Source organism: Leuciscus leuciscus (genome assembly GCF_965113295.1).
Source record: "Leuciscus leuciscus genome assembly, chromosome: 10".
In the NCBI taxonomy this organism is placed as follows: Eukaryota; Metazoa; Chordata; class Actinopteri; order Cypriniformes; family Leuciscidae; genus Leuciscus; species Leuciscus leuciscus.
This window is the reverse complement of record NC_138734.1, coordinates 2494833-2510805: the sequence shown is the minus strand read 5'-3', so window position 1 is coordinate 2510805 and position 15973 is coordinate 2494833. Positions and strand designations below refer to the sequence as shown.

The following is a 15973-nucleotide window of genomic DNA, read 5'->3' as shown; positions in this document are numbered from 1 at the left end:
AAACTCTCACTCGTCCCGTTAAACACGCGAGTACAACACTACAGAAACTGTCACTCGTCCCGTTAAACACACGAGTACAACACTACAGAAACTGTCACTCGTCCCGTTAAACACACGAGTACAACACTACAGAAACTGTCACTCGTACCGTTAAACACACGAGTACAACACTACAGAAACTGTCACTCGTCCCGTTAAACGCACGAGTACAACGCTACAGAAACTGTAACTCGTCCCGTTAAACACACGAGTACAACACTACAGAAACTGTTACTCGTCCCGTTAAACACGCGAGTACAACTCTACAGAAACTGTTACTCGTCCCGTTAAACACGCGAGTAAAACACTACAGAAACTGTTACTCGTCCCGTTAAACACACGAGTACAACACTACAGAAACTGTTACTCACGCGAGTACAACACTACAGAAACTGTTACTCGTCCCGTTAAACACACGAGTACAACACTACAGAAACTGTTACTCGTCCCGTTAAACACGCGAGTACAACTCTACAGAAACTGTTACTCGTCCCGTTAAACACGCGAGTAAAACACTACAGAAACTGTTACTCGTCCCGTTAAAAACACGAGTACAACACTACAGAAACTGTTACTCACGCGAGTACAACACTACAGAAACTGTTACTCGTCCCGTTAAACACACGAGTACAACACTACAGAAACTGTTACTCGTCCCGTTAAACACACGAGTACAACACTACAGAAACTGTTACTCGTCCCGTTAAACACGCGAGTACAACACTACAGAAACTGTTACTCGTCCCGTTAAACACACGAGTACAACACTACAGAAACTGTTACTCACGCGAGTACAACACTACAGAAACTGTTACTCGTCCCGTTAAACACACGAGTACAACACTACAGAAACTGTTACTCGTCCCGTTAAACACGCGAGTACAACGCTACAGAAACTGTTACTCGTCCCGTTAAACACACGAGTACAACACTACAGAAACTGTTACTCGTCCCGTTAAACACACGAGTACAACACTACAGAAACTGTTACTCGTCCCGTTAAACACGCGAGTACAACACTACAGAAACTGTTACTCGTCCCGTTAAACACGCGAGTACAACACTACAAAAACTGTTACTCGTCCCGTTAAACACGCGAGTACAACACTACAGAAACTGTTACTTGTCCCGTTAAACACACGAGTACAACACTACAGAAACTGTTACTCGTCCCGTTAAACACACGAGTACAACACTACAGAAACTGTTACTCACGCGAGTACAACACTACATAAACTGTTACTCGTCCCGTTAAACACACGAGTACAACACTACAGAAACTGTTACTCGTCCCGTTAAACACGCGAGTACAACGCTACAGAAACTGTTACTCGTCCCGTTAAACACACGAGTACAACACTACAGAAACTGTTACTCGTCCCGTTAAACACGCGAGTACAACGCTACAGAAACTGTTACTCGTCCCGTTAAACACACGAGTACAACACTACAGAAACTGTTACTCACGCGAGTACAACACTACAGAAACTGTTACTCGTCCCGTTAAACACACGAGTACAACACTACAGAAACTGTTACTCGTCCCGTTAAACACACGAGTACAACACTACATAAACTGTTACTCGTCCTGTTAAACACATGAGTACAACACTACAGAAACTGTTACTCGTCCCGTTAAACACACGAGTACAACATACAGAAACTGTTACTCGTCCCGTTAAACACACGAGTACAACACTACAGAAACTGCATGACAGATCCTCACCGAAAGGAACCTTGATGTCAATATTGGAGAGAGTCGGGCATCCCTGTGTCCATGTGAAGTAGCCGTTTATAATCTGAAACAGAAACACAATAACGTTCTTGTTAAAGCTAATGGTAACACTTTACAATAAGGTTAATAAGTTTGTAACTACATTAGTTAACATGAACTAAGAATGAACAATACTTCTACAGCATTTATTAATCTTAATTAATCTTAATTTCAACATTTACCAATCCGTTATTAAAATCAAAGGTTGTATTTGTTAACATTAGTTAATGCACTGTGAACTAACATGAACAAACAATAAACAGCTGGATATTTAACTAATTAACTTTATTAACTAACATTAACTAGTAACATTAACACTAACAATCTATTTACAAAGATTAATAAATACTGTAACAAATGCATTGCTTATTGTAAGTTCATATTAGTTAATACATTAGCTAATGTTAACTAATGAACCTGATTGTAAAGTGTTACCATGCAAATTGTAGTTGTGATGGAGTATCAAAACCTCAACATCAACAGTATCAGGCAAAGAAACGATCAATGTCACTGACATTCACTAAAATATATATCATATGAATCTCACCTTAAGACACACTTCGTCCTCCTGAGACGCTGATTCTGTCCGTTTCTGGTCTTGATGCTCAAAGTTCCTGTTCACGTCTTGTTTGGTTTTATTCTTACGATTCACTAGTTTGGCCTGAAGCTGTAAAGCATACTGAGGGAAGAGAACAGAAACACTTCATTAATGCACTGCAGAAAGGGTTCATTCACAATGAGGGATCGAGACGAAACCATCAAGCTTTTTATTTTATTGGGCTGATTTAAGAAGTCACATCTTTTTTTAAAAATCTGTTTATTGTTCTTGAGTTTTTTTATTATTATTTGCTCTGTTATTGTATTTCTATATTAGTTGGGGGCCTTAAGCACATAAATAGGTAATTTCGCGCAAATTCATCTAAAAGCGCCAAATTTGGCACAGATGTAGCTCAGGTCATACCGAAATGATTTAGCTAGGGCGCCGGAGCCGGCGACCCTCGGGGCCAAGATGGCGGCCAAATCCAATATGGCCGCCGCCCGAAAAGGGTCCCGGCTTTAACTTTTGAACCACATGAGTTACAAATACAAACTTGATATGTTTTTCAGCTTAATTGATCATGAGAAACACATAGGAATGTTTATATTTATGACCCAGTATATCTGGACCCCTCGATCCTCCAATTCCAATATGGCCGCTGTCCAAAAAAGCAGTTTGGGCTGTAGTATGGGGCCTTACACACCATTGTTCGCGCAAATTCATCTACAAGCACCAAATTTGGCACAGATGTAGCTGAGGGGATACTGAAATGATTTGGCCAGGGCGCCCGAGCCAATGGTCCCTGAGACCAAGATGGCGGCCAAATCCAATATGGCCGCCGCCTGAAAGGGTTTCGGCTATAGCTTTTGAGCCAGATGAGATACAAATACAAACTTGATGTCTATTTTACCTTCTTTGACCATGGGAAACCCATAGAAATACTTACATTTATGATTGGGTATATCAGGACCCCCCAAATTCCCTAAATTCAATATGGCTGCTGTCCAAAAAACGGTTTTGACTACAATTTTTTAACCAAATGCGCTACAAATGAGGATGTGGTGTCTATGTTATGTTTATTGACCACAGGAAGTCCATTGGCTTATTTATATTTATGCTTGTGTAAGTCTGGAACCTGTATTCTTTTCAAGACTGTGGTTGAAAATCCTTTTTTTTTTTACCACAACTTTGAAGGTTCAAATGTTCAATGTTGATTCATTTCCATATAGAAGTGAAATGGTTTTCAGTTTACCACAGGTGAATACATTTCAAAGTGTAATCATATAAGAAAAAATAAGACACAATTAATATTGCAAGGCAATATTTATATTATGTCAAATTGTTAAAATAATAATATAGTAAATTTTTCCAAAACTCTTAAAGGTTTGCTTAGCATAACAAAAAAACAGCAATAACATAACAAACAACAGTGAATTCTCATGGTCTCTCACATGAATTATCATTATCACTCACAATCACCGGATCTCTCATTGTCTTCACCATCATTGTTTGTACAAGCACCCTCACATGCACATATAGAAGTGCAACGAACTCCAGCTTTACAGCACTTACAGTGCCCTCTACATGCTGTCTTGCAGCCACAGAGGAGGAGAATGGTGCAGGCTTTACTGGCGTCTCTGAGATTAGTCCAGTAAGGTTCCCAAGTCTTGCTCGTAGAGTCCCGAAACCATCCCCATGCATTAAACTCTGGGATATCTTGCTGGACAGCGGTTGCCTGATTCCAGTAGAAGCTGGCCTGCAGAAGTGCTCTTTTGATGTGCTGAATCAATGCAGCTTGGGTGGGTGGCAGGTTCTCGAGAGACTTGGTACCATTCGAGAAAAGGTGATGTCTAGCTTCATCTACACGGCTGGAACCACAGCTCTTGCTGTACATGATGAGCTCATGTGACAGATTCATAGCTCATGGTCCAAATGGTCCGGCCAACTACTGAAAAAACAATCCATGACTACGTTAACACCAATATTGCTGGGTTTGTGAGGTCACACATGAGCTATGAATCTGTCACGTGATTGGATATTGTGTTTGATACATATCCAGAGGAGAACCTCAAAACACAAACTCACCAACGCAGAGGAACCAGATCAAGAACTAAAGTAGATGGGAGAACTCCAATTCCAAAACGTAACTGGATATATCTATTATATATATACTGGATATATTGTTATATATTTAACTATTTGGATATATCAGTGAAGAGATAACCAAGCATGGCATGTCAGGTAAACTCCTCCTTTCCACCAAGAAAGATGCTCTACTCTCCAACAGACCAGGGTATGACATGTCTGCCCTTCAGCCTTGTAATCATCCAGAAGCAGATACAAGAATAATCCTGCATCTTGCACATGCTGGGGCCAATGGCCATAAAAAGGCATTTGTCCGGACTGTCGACAGCGATGTTGTCATCCTTGCCATCCGCTTCTTCAACACACTCGGCCTCACAGAGCTCTGGATCGGCTTTGCAGGTGGAAAAAACTATAGGGACATTCCTGCTCATGAAATCAGCAAGGATCTTGGTCCCCAGAAGTCACTAGCCTTACCACTCTTCCACGCTTTAACAGGCTGTGACACAACCTCAGCCTTCCTGTGCCATGGGAAAAAGAGTGCATGGGCAGCTTGGGAGGCAACACCAGATCTCACAGAATCTCTGGTTACCCTCACCTTGGAGCCTGAACAGATCAACAATGACGTCCATGTCCAAAGACTGGAGCGTATGGTCGTCATCATGTACAGCAAGAGCTGTGGTGCCAGCCGTGTAGATGAAGCTAGACATCACCTTTTCTCGAATGGTACCAAGTCTCTCGAGAACCTGCCACCCACCCAAGCTGCATTGATTCAGCACATCAAAAGAGCACTTCTGCAGGCCAGCTTCTACTGGAATCAGGCAACCGCTGTCCAGCAAGATATCCCAGAGTTTAATGCATGGGGATGGTTTCGGGACTCTACGAGCAAGACTTGGGAACCTTACTGGACTAATCTCGGAGACGCCAGTAAAGCCTGCACCATTCTCCTCCACTGTGGCTGCAAGACAGCATGTAGAGGGCACTGTAAGTGCTGTAAAGCCGGAGTTCGTTGCACTTCTATATGTGCATGTGAGGGTGCTTGTACAAACAATGATGGTGAAGACAATGAGAGATCCGGTGATTGTGAGTGATAATGATAATTCATGTGAGAGACCATAAGAATTCACTGTTGTTTTTTATGTTATTGCTGTTTTTTTGTTATGCTAAGCAAACCTTTAAGAGTTTTGGAAAAATTTACTATATTATTATTTTAACAATTTAACATAATATAAATATTGCCTTGCAATAATAATTGTGTCTTATTCTTTCTTATATGATTACACTTTGAAATGTATTCACCTGTGGTACACTGAAAACCATTTCACTTTTATAAGGAAATGAATCAACATTGAGAATAACCTTCAAAGTTGTGGTAAAAAAAAGGATTTTCAACCACAGTCTTGAAAAGAATACAGGTTCCAGACTTACACAAGCATAAATATAAATATGCCAATGGACTTCCTGTGGTCAATAAACATAACATAGACACCACATCCTCATTTGTAGCGCATTTGGTTCAAAATTTGTAGTCAAAACCGTTTTTCGGACAGCGGCCATATTGAATTTAGGGAATTTGGGGGATCCTGATATACCCAATTATAAATGTAAGTATTCCTATGGGTTTCCCATGGTCAAAGAAGGTAAAATAGACATCAAGTTTGTATTTGTATCTCATCTGGCTCAAAAGCTATAGCCGAAACCCTTTCAGGCGGCGGCCATATTGGATTTGGCCGCCATCTTGGTCTCAGGGACCATTGGCTCGGGCGCCCTGGCTAAATCATTTCAGTATCCCCTCAGCTACATCTGTGCCAAATTTGGTGCTTGTAGATGAATTTGCGCGAACAATGGTGTGTAAGGCCCCATACTACAGCCCAAACTGCTTTTTTGGACAGCAGCCATATTGGAATTGGAGGATCGAGGGGTCCAGATATACTAGGTCATAAATATAAACATTCCTATGTGTTTCTCATGATCAATTAAGCTGAAAAACATATCAAGTTTGTATTTGTAACTCATGTGGTTCAAAAGTTAAAGCCGGAACCCTTTTCGGGCGGCGGCCATATTGGATTTGGCCGCCATCTTGGCCCCGAGGGTCGCTGGCTCCGGCGCCCTAGCTAAATCATTTCGGTATGACCTGAGCTACATCTGTGCCAAATCTGGCGCTTTTAGATGAATTTGCGCGAAAATGTGCTTAAGGCCCCCAACTATATGTATATTTCATGTTTGTATTTTACTTTTTTTCACTCTGTGTTGTAGTGCTTTGGGTATGAGAAAAATGCATTTTAAATAAATGTTTTTATTATTATTATTATTTTGACAGTAAACCGCATGGAGCCCTTGAAACTTCTCATTTTAAGTATGTGAAGCAGTTTGGCACGTTTAATTCCCAAACGCACGTTAAAGCGACCGGATCTAAAAATAGTTCACTTTCAAATAAAGTGTATCCTTTCCTTAAAATATAAGCTTTTGCGCATACTCACGACAGACTTAATGTTGCCGTTGTTGTTCGCTGGACTTTGGGCGATGGGATCCTGATCAGTTTCAATCTCTGTACTGCCAAGAAATTCACTCAGTTTCTGCACACTGAGAAGAAGTATAAAAAGAGGCATTTTTGAGGTTAAATGTGTATCCAAAAATAAATAATGACAGGAAGCATTGGTTATTGAAGTACATTAATGGCAGAAACATGAAGATGAGGAGGAGGATGATGAAGATGAGGATGAAGATGAACATGTTGATGAAGGCTGTGGATCACCTGAAGAGAGCTTTAACTGTGGAGTGCAGGACACTGGAGAGCAGGAACAGGGTATATGGAACACCAGTATATGGAAGATAAGGATAAAGATGAAGATGATGATGATGAAGATGATGATGATGATGATGATGATGATGATGATGATGAAGATCACCTGACAAGGGCTTTGACTGTGGAGTGCAGGACACCGGAGAGCAGGAACAGGGGCGTCACCAGTATATGGAAGATGAGGATGAAGATGAAGATGAGCATGAGGATGATGATAAAGACGAAGATGAAGATCACCTGACGAGGGCTTTGACCATGGAGTGCAGGACCCCGGAGAGCAGGAACAGGGGCGCCACCAGTATATGGAAGATGAGGATGAAGATGAAGATGAGGATGATGATGAAGATCACCTGACGAGGGCTTTGACTGTAGAGTGCAGGACACTGGAGAACAGGAACAGGGGTGTCACCAGTATATGGAAGATGAGGATGATGATGATGATGACGATGAGGATGATGATGAAGATCACCTGATGAGGGCTTTGACTGTGGAGTGCAGGACACTGAAGAGCAGGAACAGGGACGTCACCAGTATATGGAAGATAAGGATGAAGATGAAGATGAAGATGAGGATGATGATGAAGATCACCTGACGAGGGCTTTGACTGTGGAGTGCAGGACACTGGACAGCAGGAACAGGGGCGTCACCAGTATATGGAAGATGAGGATGAAGATGAGGATGATGAGGATGATGATGAAGATCACCTGATGAGGGCTTTGACTGTGGAGTGCAGGACACTGGAGAGCAGGAACAGGGGCGTCACCAGTATATGGAAGATGAGGATGAAGATGAGGATGATGAGGATGATGATGAAGATCACCTGATGAGGGCTTTGAGTGTGGAGTGCAGGACACTGGAGAGCAGGAACAGGGGCGTCACCAGTATATGGAAGATGAGGATGATGAAGATGAGGAGGAGGATGATGATGATGATGAGGATGAGGATGATGATGATGAAGATCACCTGACGAGGGCTTTGATTGTGGAGTGCAGGACACTGGAGAGCAGGAACAGGGGCGTCACCAGTATATGGAAGATGAGGATGATGATGATGATGAGGATGAGGATGATGATGAAGATCACCTGATGAGGGCTTTGACTGTGGAGTGCAGGACACTGAAGAGCAGGAACAGGGACGTCACCAGTATATGGAAGATAAGGATGAAGATGAAGATGAAGATGAGGATGATGATGAAGATCACCTGACGAGGGCTTTGACTGTGGAGTGCAGGACACTGGAGAGCAGGAACAGGGGCGTCACCAGTATATGGAAGATGAGGATGATGATGATGATGACGATGAGGATGATGATGAAGATCACCTGATGAGGGCTTTGACTGTGGAGTGCAGGACACTGAAGAGCAGGAACAGGGACGTCACCAGTATATGGAAGATAAGGATGAAGATGAAGATGAAGATGAGGATGATGATGAAGATCACCTGACGAGGGCTTTGACTGTGGAGTGCAGGACACTGGAGAGCAGGAACAGGGGCGTCACCAGTATATGGAAGATGAGGATGAAGATGAGGATGATGAGGATGATGATGAAGATCACCTGATGAGGGCTTTGACTGTGGAGTGCAGGACACTGGAGAGCAGGAACAGGGGCGTCACCAGTATATGGAAGATGAGGATGAAGATGAGGATGATGAGGATGATGATGAAGATCACCTGATGAGGGCTTTGAGTGTGGAGTGCAGGACACTGGAGAGCAGGAACAGGGGCGTCACCAGTATATGGAAGATGAGGATGATGAAGATGAGGAGGAGGATGATGATGATGATGAGGATGAGGATGATGATGATGAAGATCACCTGACGAGGGCTTTGATTGTGGAGTGCAGGACACTGGAGAGCAGGAACAGGGGTGTCACCAGTATATGGAAGATGAGGATGATGAAGATGAGGAGGAGGATGATGATGATGATGAGGATGATGATGGTGATGATGAGGATGATGATGAAGATCACCTGATGAGGGCTTTGACTGTGGAGTGCAGGACACTGGAGAGCAGGAACAGGGGCGTCACCAGTATATGGAAGATGAGGATGATGAAGATGAGGAGGAGGATGATGACGATGATGATGATGATGATGATGATGATGAAGATGAGGATGATGAAGATGAGGATGATGATGATGATGATGATGATGAAGATGAGGATGATGAAGATGAGGAGGAGGATGATGATGATGATGATGATGATGATGATGAAGATGAGGATGATGATGATGAGGATAAAGATCACCTGACGAGGGCTTTGACTGTGGAGTGCAGGACACTGGAGAGCAGGAACAGGGGCGTCACCAGTATGTGGAAGAGCGACAGGGACCCGAAGGCCACAGCGGGAGACAGATCCGAGTCTGAGACACTGTGAACTCGCACGTGCACCGCAAAGATCTGTGCAGAAGAACACGTGTGTTCAGCTGGAGTCACACAAACACTGTTCTCCCATTATCAAACCAGCTTTACTGAATGAACTGAGCTGTCAGAGAGCGTTACATAAGAGAGAGAGAGGGAATGAATGCAGTCGTATAAAGAAGAGCAAAGACTCACTGTGAGAACAGCAGCGATCGGGATGGCGGCATTCATGAAGACTGAGGAGAAAAATGAAAAGAAATAATTGATATATAATAAATAATACATTTTTAATGGATGAATGTCTAAGTCGCATTAAAAGTTTTTTAATTTTTCATTTTATAATATATTTATTAAATTCACATTTTACAGCTTAATATATTTAATAATCTAAGTTTGCGTTACACATTATAATATATTTCATAATCCAAGTTTGTATTTACATCATAATATTTTTAATTATCAAAGTTTGCATTTTATATCATAAGATATTTAATAATCTGTTTTCATACCACATCATAAGATATTTAATAATCAAAGTTTGCATTTTACATTATAATATATTTAATCCGTTTGCATTTCACATTATAAAATATTTAATATTTAATAATTTAACTTTGAATTTCACACCATAATATATTTAATAATCAAAGTTTGCATTTTACATTATATATAATAATCAATGTTTGTATTTTACATCATAATATATTGATTATTTAATAGTGCTGCACGATTAATCATATCACAATTGCAATCGCAATGTCAAACCTAAGCGATTATATGACGCAACATGCTGCGATTTTATGGAATAAATAAATTTGGGCTTTCAACGTTAACTACATTATTTTTTGTCCAGTTTAATGCGTTAAAAATTTTAATGCAATCAACACTGCATCCGTTCATTTTTGTCATCCTTTGGCTAGTGTAACATTATATGCAGAAACATCCGTATAAGACCCATCTGCAGAAGCACTCATTAAAGCGTATATATCCTGCAGAAACACTCAGTAAAGCGCATATATCCTGCAGAAACACTCAGTAAAGCGCATATATCCTGCAGAAACACTCATTAAAGCGTATATATCCTGCAGAAACACTCAGTAAAGCGCATATATCCTGCAGAAACACTCAGTAAAGCGCATATATCCTGCAGAAACACACTGTAAAGCGCATATATCCTGCAGAAACACACAGTAAAGCGTATATATCCTGCAGAAACACACTGTAAAGCGCATATATCCTGCAGAAACACTCAGTAAAGAGTATATATCCTGCAGAAACACACAGTAAAGCGTATATATCCTGCAGAAACACTCAGTAAAGCGCATATATCCTGCAGAAACACTCAGTAAAGCGTATATATCCTGCAGAAACACACAGTAAAGCGTATATATCCTGCAGAAACACACAGTAAAGCGCATATATCCTGCAGAAACACTCAGTAAAGCGCATATATCCTGCAGAAACACTCAGTAAAGCACATATATCCTGCAGAAACACTCATTAAAGCGTATATATCCTGCAGAAACACTCAGTAAAGCGCATATATCCTGCAGAAACACACAGTAAAGCACATATATCCTGCAGAAACACTCAGTAAAGCGTATATATCCTGCAGAAACACTCAGTAAAGCGTATATATCCTGCAGAAACACTCAGTAAAGCGTATATATCCTGCAGAAACACTCATTAAAACGTATATATCCTGCAGAAACACACAGTAAAGCACATATATCCTGCAGAAACACTCAGTAAAGCACATATATCCTGCAGAAACACTCAGTAAAGCGTATATATCCTGCAGAAACACTCATTAAAACGTATATATCCTGCAGAAACACTCAGTAAAGCGTATATATCCTGCAGAAACACTCATTAAAACGTATATATCCTGCAGAAACACACAGTAAAGCACATATATCCTGCAGAAACACTCAGTAAAGCACATATATCCTGCAGAAACACTCATTAAAACGTATATATCCTGCAGAAACACACAGTAAAGCACATATATCCTGCAGAAACACTCAGTAAAGCACATATATCCTGCAGAAACACTCATTAAAGCGTATATATCCTGCAGAAACACACAGTAAAGCGCATATATCCTGCAGAAACACTCAGTAAAGCGTATATATCCTGCAGAAACACTCAGTAAAGCGCATATATCCTGCAGAAACACACAGTAAAGCGCATATATCCTGCAGAAACACTCAGTAAAAGCGCATATATCCTGCAGAAACACACAGTAAAGCGTATCTATCCTGCAGAAACACTCAGTAAAAGCGTATATATCCTGCAGAAACACTCAGTAAAGCGCATATATCCTGCAGAAACACTCAGTAAAGCGCATATATCCCGCAGAAACACTCAGTAAAGCGCATATATCCTGCAGAAACACTCAGTAAAGCGCATATATCCTGCAGAAACACTCAGTAAAGCGCATATATCCTGCAGAAACACTCAGTAAAGCGCATATATCCTGCAGAAACACTGTAAAGTGTATACTGTATATATCCTGCAGAAACACACAGTAAAGCGCATATATCCTGCAGAAACACTCAGTAAAGCGCATATATCCTGCAGAAACACTCAGTAAAGCGCATATATCCTGCAGAAACACACAGTAAAGCGCATATATCCTGCAGAAACACTCAGTAAAGCGCATATATCCTGCAGAAACACTCAGTAAAGCGCATATATCCTGCAGAAACACACAGTAAAGCGCATATATCCTGCAGAAACACTCAGTAAAGCGCATATATCCTGCAGAAACACTCAGTAAAGCGCATATATCCTGCAGAAACACTCAGTAAAGCGCATATATCCTGCAGAAACACTCAGTAAAGCGCATATATCCCGCAGAAACACTCAGTTAAGCGCATATATCCTGCAGAAACACTCAGTAAAGCGCATATATCCTGCAGAAACACTCAGTAAAGCGCATATATCCCGCAGAAACACTCAGTAAAGCGCATATATCCTGCAGAAACACTGTAAAGTGTATACTGTATATATCCTGCAGAAACACTCAGTAAAGCGCATATATCCTGCAGAAACACTCAGTAAAGCGCATATATCCTGCAGAAACACTCAGTAAAGCGCATATATCCTGCAGAAACACTCATTAAAACGTATATATCCTGCAGAAACACACAGTAAAGCACATATATCCTGCAGAAACACTCAGTAAAGCGCATATATCCTGCAGAAACACTCATTAAAGCGCATATATCCTGCAGAAACACTCAGTAAAGCGTATATATCCTGCAGAAACACTCAGTAAAGCGTATATATCCTGCAGAAACACTCAGTAAAGCGTATATATCCTGCAGAAACACTCAGTAAAGCGCATATATCCTGCAGAAACACTCAGTAAAGCGCACATATCCCGCAGAAACACTCAGTAAAGCGTATATATCCTGCAGAAACACTCAGTAAAGCGTATATATCCTGCAGAAACACTCAGTAAAGCGCATATATCCTGCAGAAACGTACTCGGTTACTAACGTAACCTCGGTTCTCTCTAGAAGAGGGAACGAGTACTGCGTAAGATATCTTACGCTAGGGGAAAATCCTTTTCCGCGAGATATTGAAGCCAAAAATTATCCTTAATTTTGTAATAATGCAAAACGCGTTGCAGCAGCAATGCAGACATAGGCGAGACAGCTCGCGCGCCTATTGGCTGCTCTGCGGCAACTGCAGCAGCCTATCGAGCGAGGCCTGGCGTGACGTCAGACCCAATCAGGGCACTTCGCGCCCGCTGCGTCACGTCCCGCCGAAATGGGCGTGGTCTAGGCCTATAAATATCGCTCGCAGGCAGCTATTATCTGGTTTTTCATCATCGAAGCAACCAGAGCGTGTGCATGCACGGCAAGATACGCAGTACTCGTTCCCTCTTCTAGAGAGAACCGAGGTTACGTTAGTAACCGAGTACGTTCTCTTACGAGAGGTCTCTCGTACTGCGTAAGATATCTTACGCTAGGGGACCCAGTGTAAAACGCCGTGCATGCTGAGATCTGACACCAAAGACCCAAGGGCGAAAGCCCGGGGTACATATAGTGCACAATCACTCAGTGAACTCACAGAGAGTCCGGGAAGAAGGAGGGGTGCAGCCTCACTTTTCCACATAAAGTAGCGTCGAAGGGACGCAAATTTCATCATACAGACAGGGCGGGGTACGGCCTGAACTGATGGGAAAAAATGTGGGTCTTACACAGTTTGCCCAGCTTTAAACTGTCGAAAATTGAGCTGTGCTCAGTAAACGCAGCATTCTGAGCTGAACGCATCAGGTCAGATAATACTGGTAGTTTAGACCGACAGCAGCCTGGCCTGCAGGGCGGGAACCTCTAGGTTATAAAACCTTATAAATGTAGACGGGGAGGCCCAGCCTGCCGCCATACAAATATCTTGCAAGGCAATCCCACTTGACCAGGCCCACGAAGAGGCCATGCCTCTCGTGGAATGCGCTTTGACACCCAAAGGGCACTGCATGCCCTTGGAGGCGTATGCCAGCGCTATAGCATCAACTATCCATCTGGATAGGCTCTGTTTCGACGCGGCTAGTCCCTTAGAACGTCCGCTAAACGAAACAAAGAGCTGTTCCGTCTGTCTGAAAACAGACGAGCGAGACACATAAGCTCGTAATGCCCTGACTGGGCAAAGGAGGCTCGCGTCTCTTTCCTCATCAGGGACCGGTAGGGCTGACAGAGAGATAATCTGCGCCCTAAACGGTGTGTTGAGGGATTTTGGAACATAACCGTGCTTAGGTTTGAGTATAACTTTTGAGTCATTGGGCCCAAACTCCATGCACGCCGCGCTCACAGAGAGCGCGTGCAGATCCCCTATGCGCTTCACTGAAGCGAGAGCCAGCAAAAACACCGTTTTGAAAGACAGGTGTTTCAAATCGATTGACTGTAAAGGCTCAAATGGCGCACCTTTCATGGCTTCCAGAACCGTAGAAAGGTCCCATACGGGGACTGAGGGAGGTCTGGGAGGATTCAGTCTCTTAGCTCCTCTAAGGAAGCGGATGACTAAATCGTTCCTTCCTATTGACTGACCAAGCGTTGTTTCTGAGAACGCTGCTATAGCCGCCACATAAACTTTGAGCGTGGAGGGGGCCCTGCCCCCATCCAACAGCTCTTGTAGGAAGGAAAGCACCTCCGTCACATCACAGTTTGTGGGTGACACACCACGGGCTGTGCACCAGCCCGAAAACACTGACCATTTCGAAGAATAGAGTCGTCTTGTAGACGGAGCTCTAGCCTGCGTGATCGTGTTTAATACTCCTTTAGGGAGTCCAACATGTACCCGTTGATGGCCCAGACATGAAGGGACCATAGTTCCGGGTGAGGATGCCAGATCGAGCCGCGGGCCTGTGAGAGGAGATCTCTCCTCACTGGTACTGGCCACGGGGCAGTACTTGCTAACTGCATCACGGCTGGGAACCAAGGTTGGTTTTTCCAGAACGGTGCTACCAGCAGTACTGAGCATCCTTCTTCCCTGATCCGTTCTATCACCTGAGGCAGGAGAGAGACGGGGGGAAAAGCATAGAGCGGGCGGCGGGGCCACACATGGGCCAGCGCGCTCCTGCTCTTGGAGAAAAATTCTTGACAGTGAGCGTTTTCTTGAGACGCAAACAGGTCCACTTCCGCTCTGCCGAATTTCTTCCACAGCAGTTGGACTGTCTGTGGGTGTAGAGACCATTCGCCTGCCGGAACATTGTTCCTGGACAGTCTGTCTGGTCCTATATTCATGATCCCTGGCACGTGCGCTGCTCTGAGCGAGCGCAGGTTGCACTGAGCCCATACCAGGAGGCGTTCTGCCAGCCTGTACAGTTTCTCGGATCTGATGCCGCCCTGGCGATTTATGTAGGACACCACAGACATGTTGTCCGAACGGACCAAGACGTGGTGACCTTTTATTTGGGGACAAAAACGCGTCAGTGCGTTGTCTACTGCCAGCATTTCGAGGCAGTTTATGTGCAGGAGCTTCTCCCGTTCTGACCACTGGCCGAAGAACGGTCTGCCCTCGAGCAGCGCTCCCCATCCCGAGGTGGACGCGTCCGTGGACACCACTTTCACCCTCGAGGAAGTCCCCAGGCTTACACCTGATTGGTACCAGTCGTTCGCTTTCCAGGGTTTCAGAGCTGTAACGCATTTCTGATTGACCCTGAGGCGAAGCAAACCGGGTGCCCACGCTTCGCGTGGGACTCGCGCTTTCAGCCAAAACTGCAGCGGGCGCATGCGGAGCAGACCCAGCTGGAGCACTGACGATGCTGAGGCCATGAGACCTAGCATCTTCTGAAAATCTCTTGAGCGGGACAGACGCGCCGCAGCGAAAAGAGTTCGCTGTGCGTCGAATGTCTACCGCGCGCTGTT

The 15973-nt window shown here is 43.5% G+C and overlaps 1 protein-coding gene across 2 annotated transcripts in view; it reads right to left on the bottom strand.

The window, feature by feature from the left end:
- Window positions 1–15973, bottom strand: part of abcc8b (ATP-binding cassette, sub-family C (CFTR/MRP), member 8b) — a 98352-nt gene that overhangs the window by 48478 nt on the left and 33901 nt on the right. For both annotated transcript variants that reach the window (XM_082182143.1, XM_082182144.1), the window contains exons 12-16: window positions 9792–9832; window positions 9484–9635; window positions 6914–7016; window positions 2361–2492; window positions 1766–1838 (exon numbers count right to left, since the gene is read on the bottom strand). In XM_082182143.1, the coding sequence (XP_082038269.1) occupies window positions 1766–1838; window positions 2361–2492; window positions 6914–7016; window positions 9484–9635; window positions 9792–9832 (501 nt within the window). The remainder of the gene's footprint in view (window positions 1–1765; window positions 1839–2360; window positions 2493–6913; window positions 7017–9483; window positions 9636–9791; window positions 9833–15973) is intronic.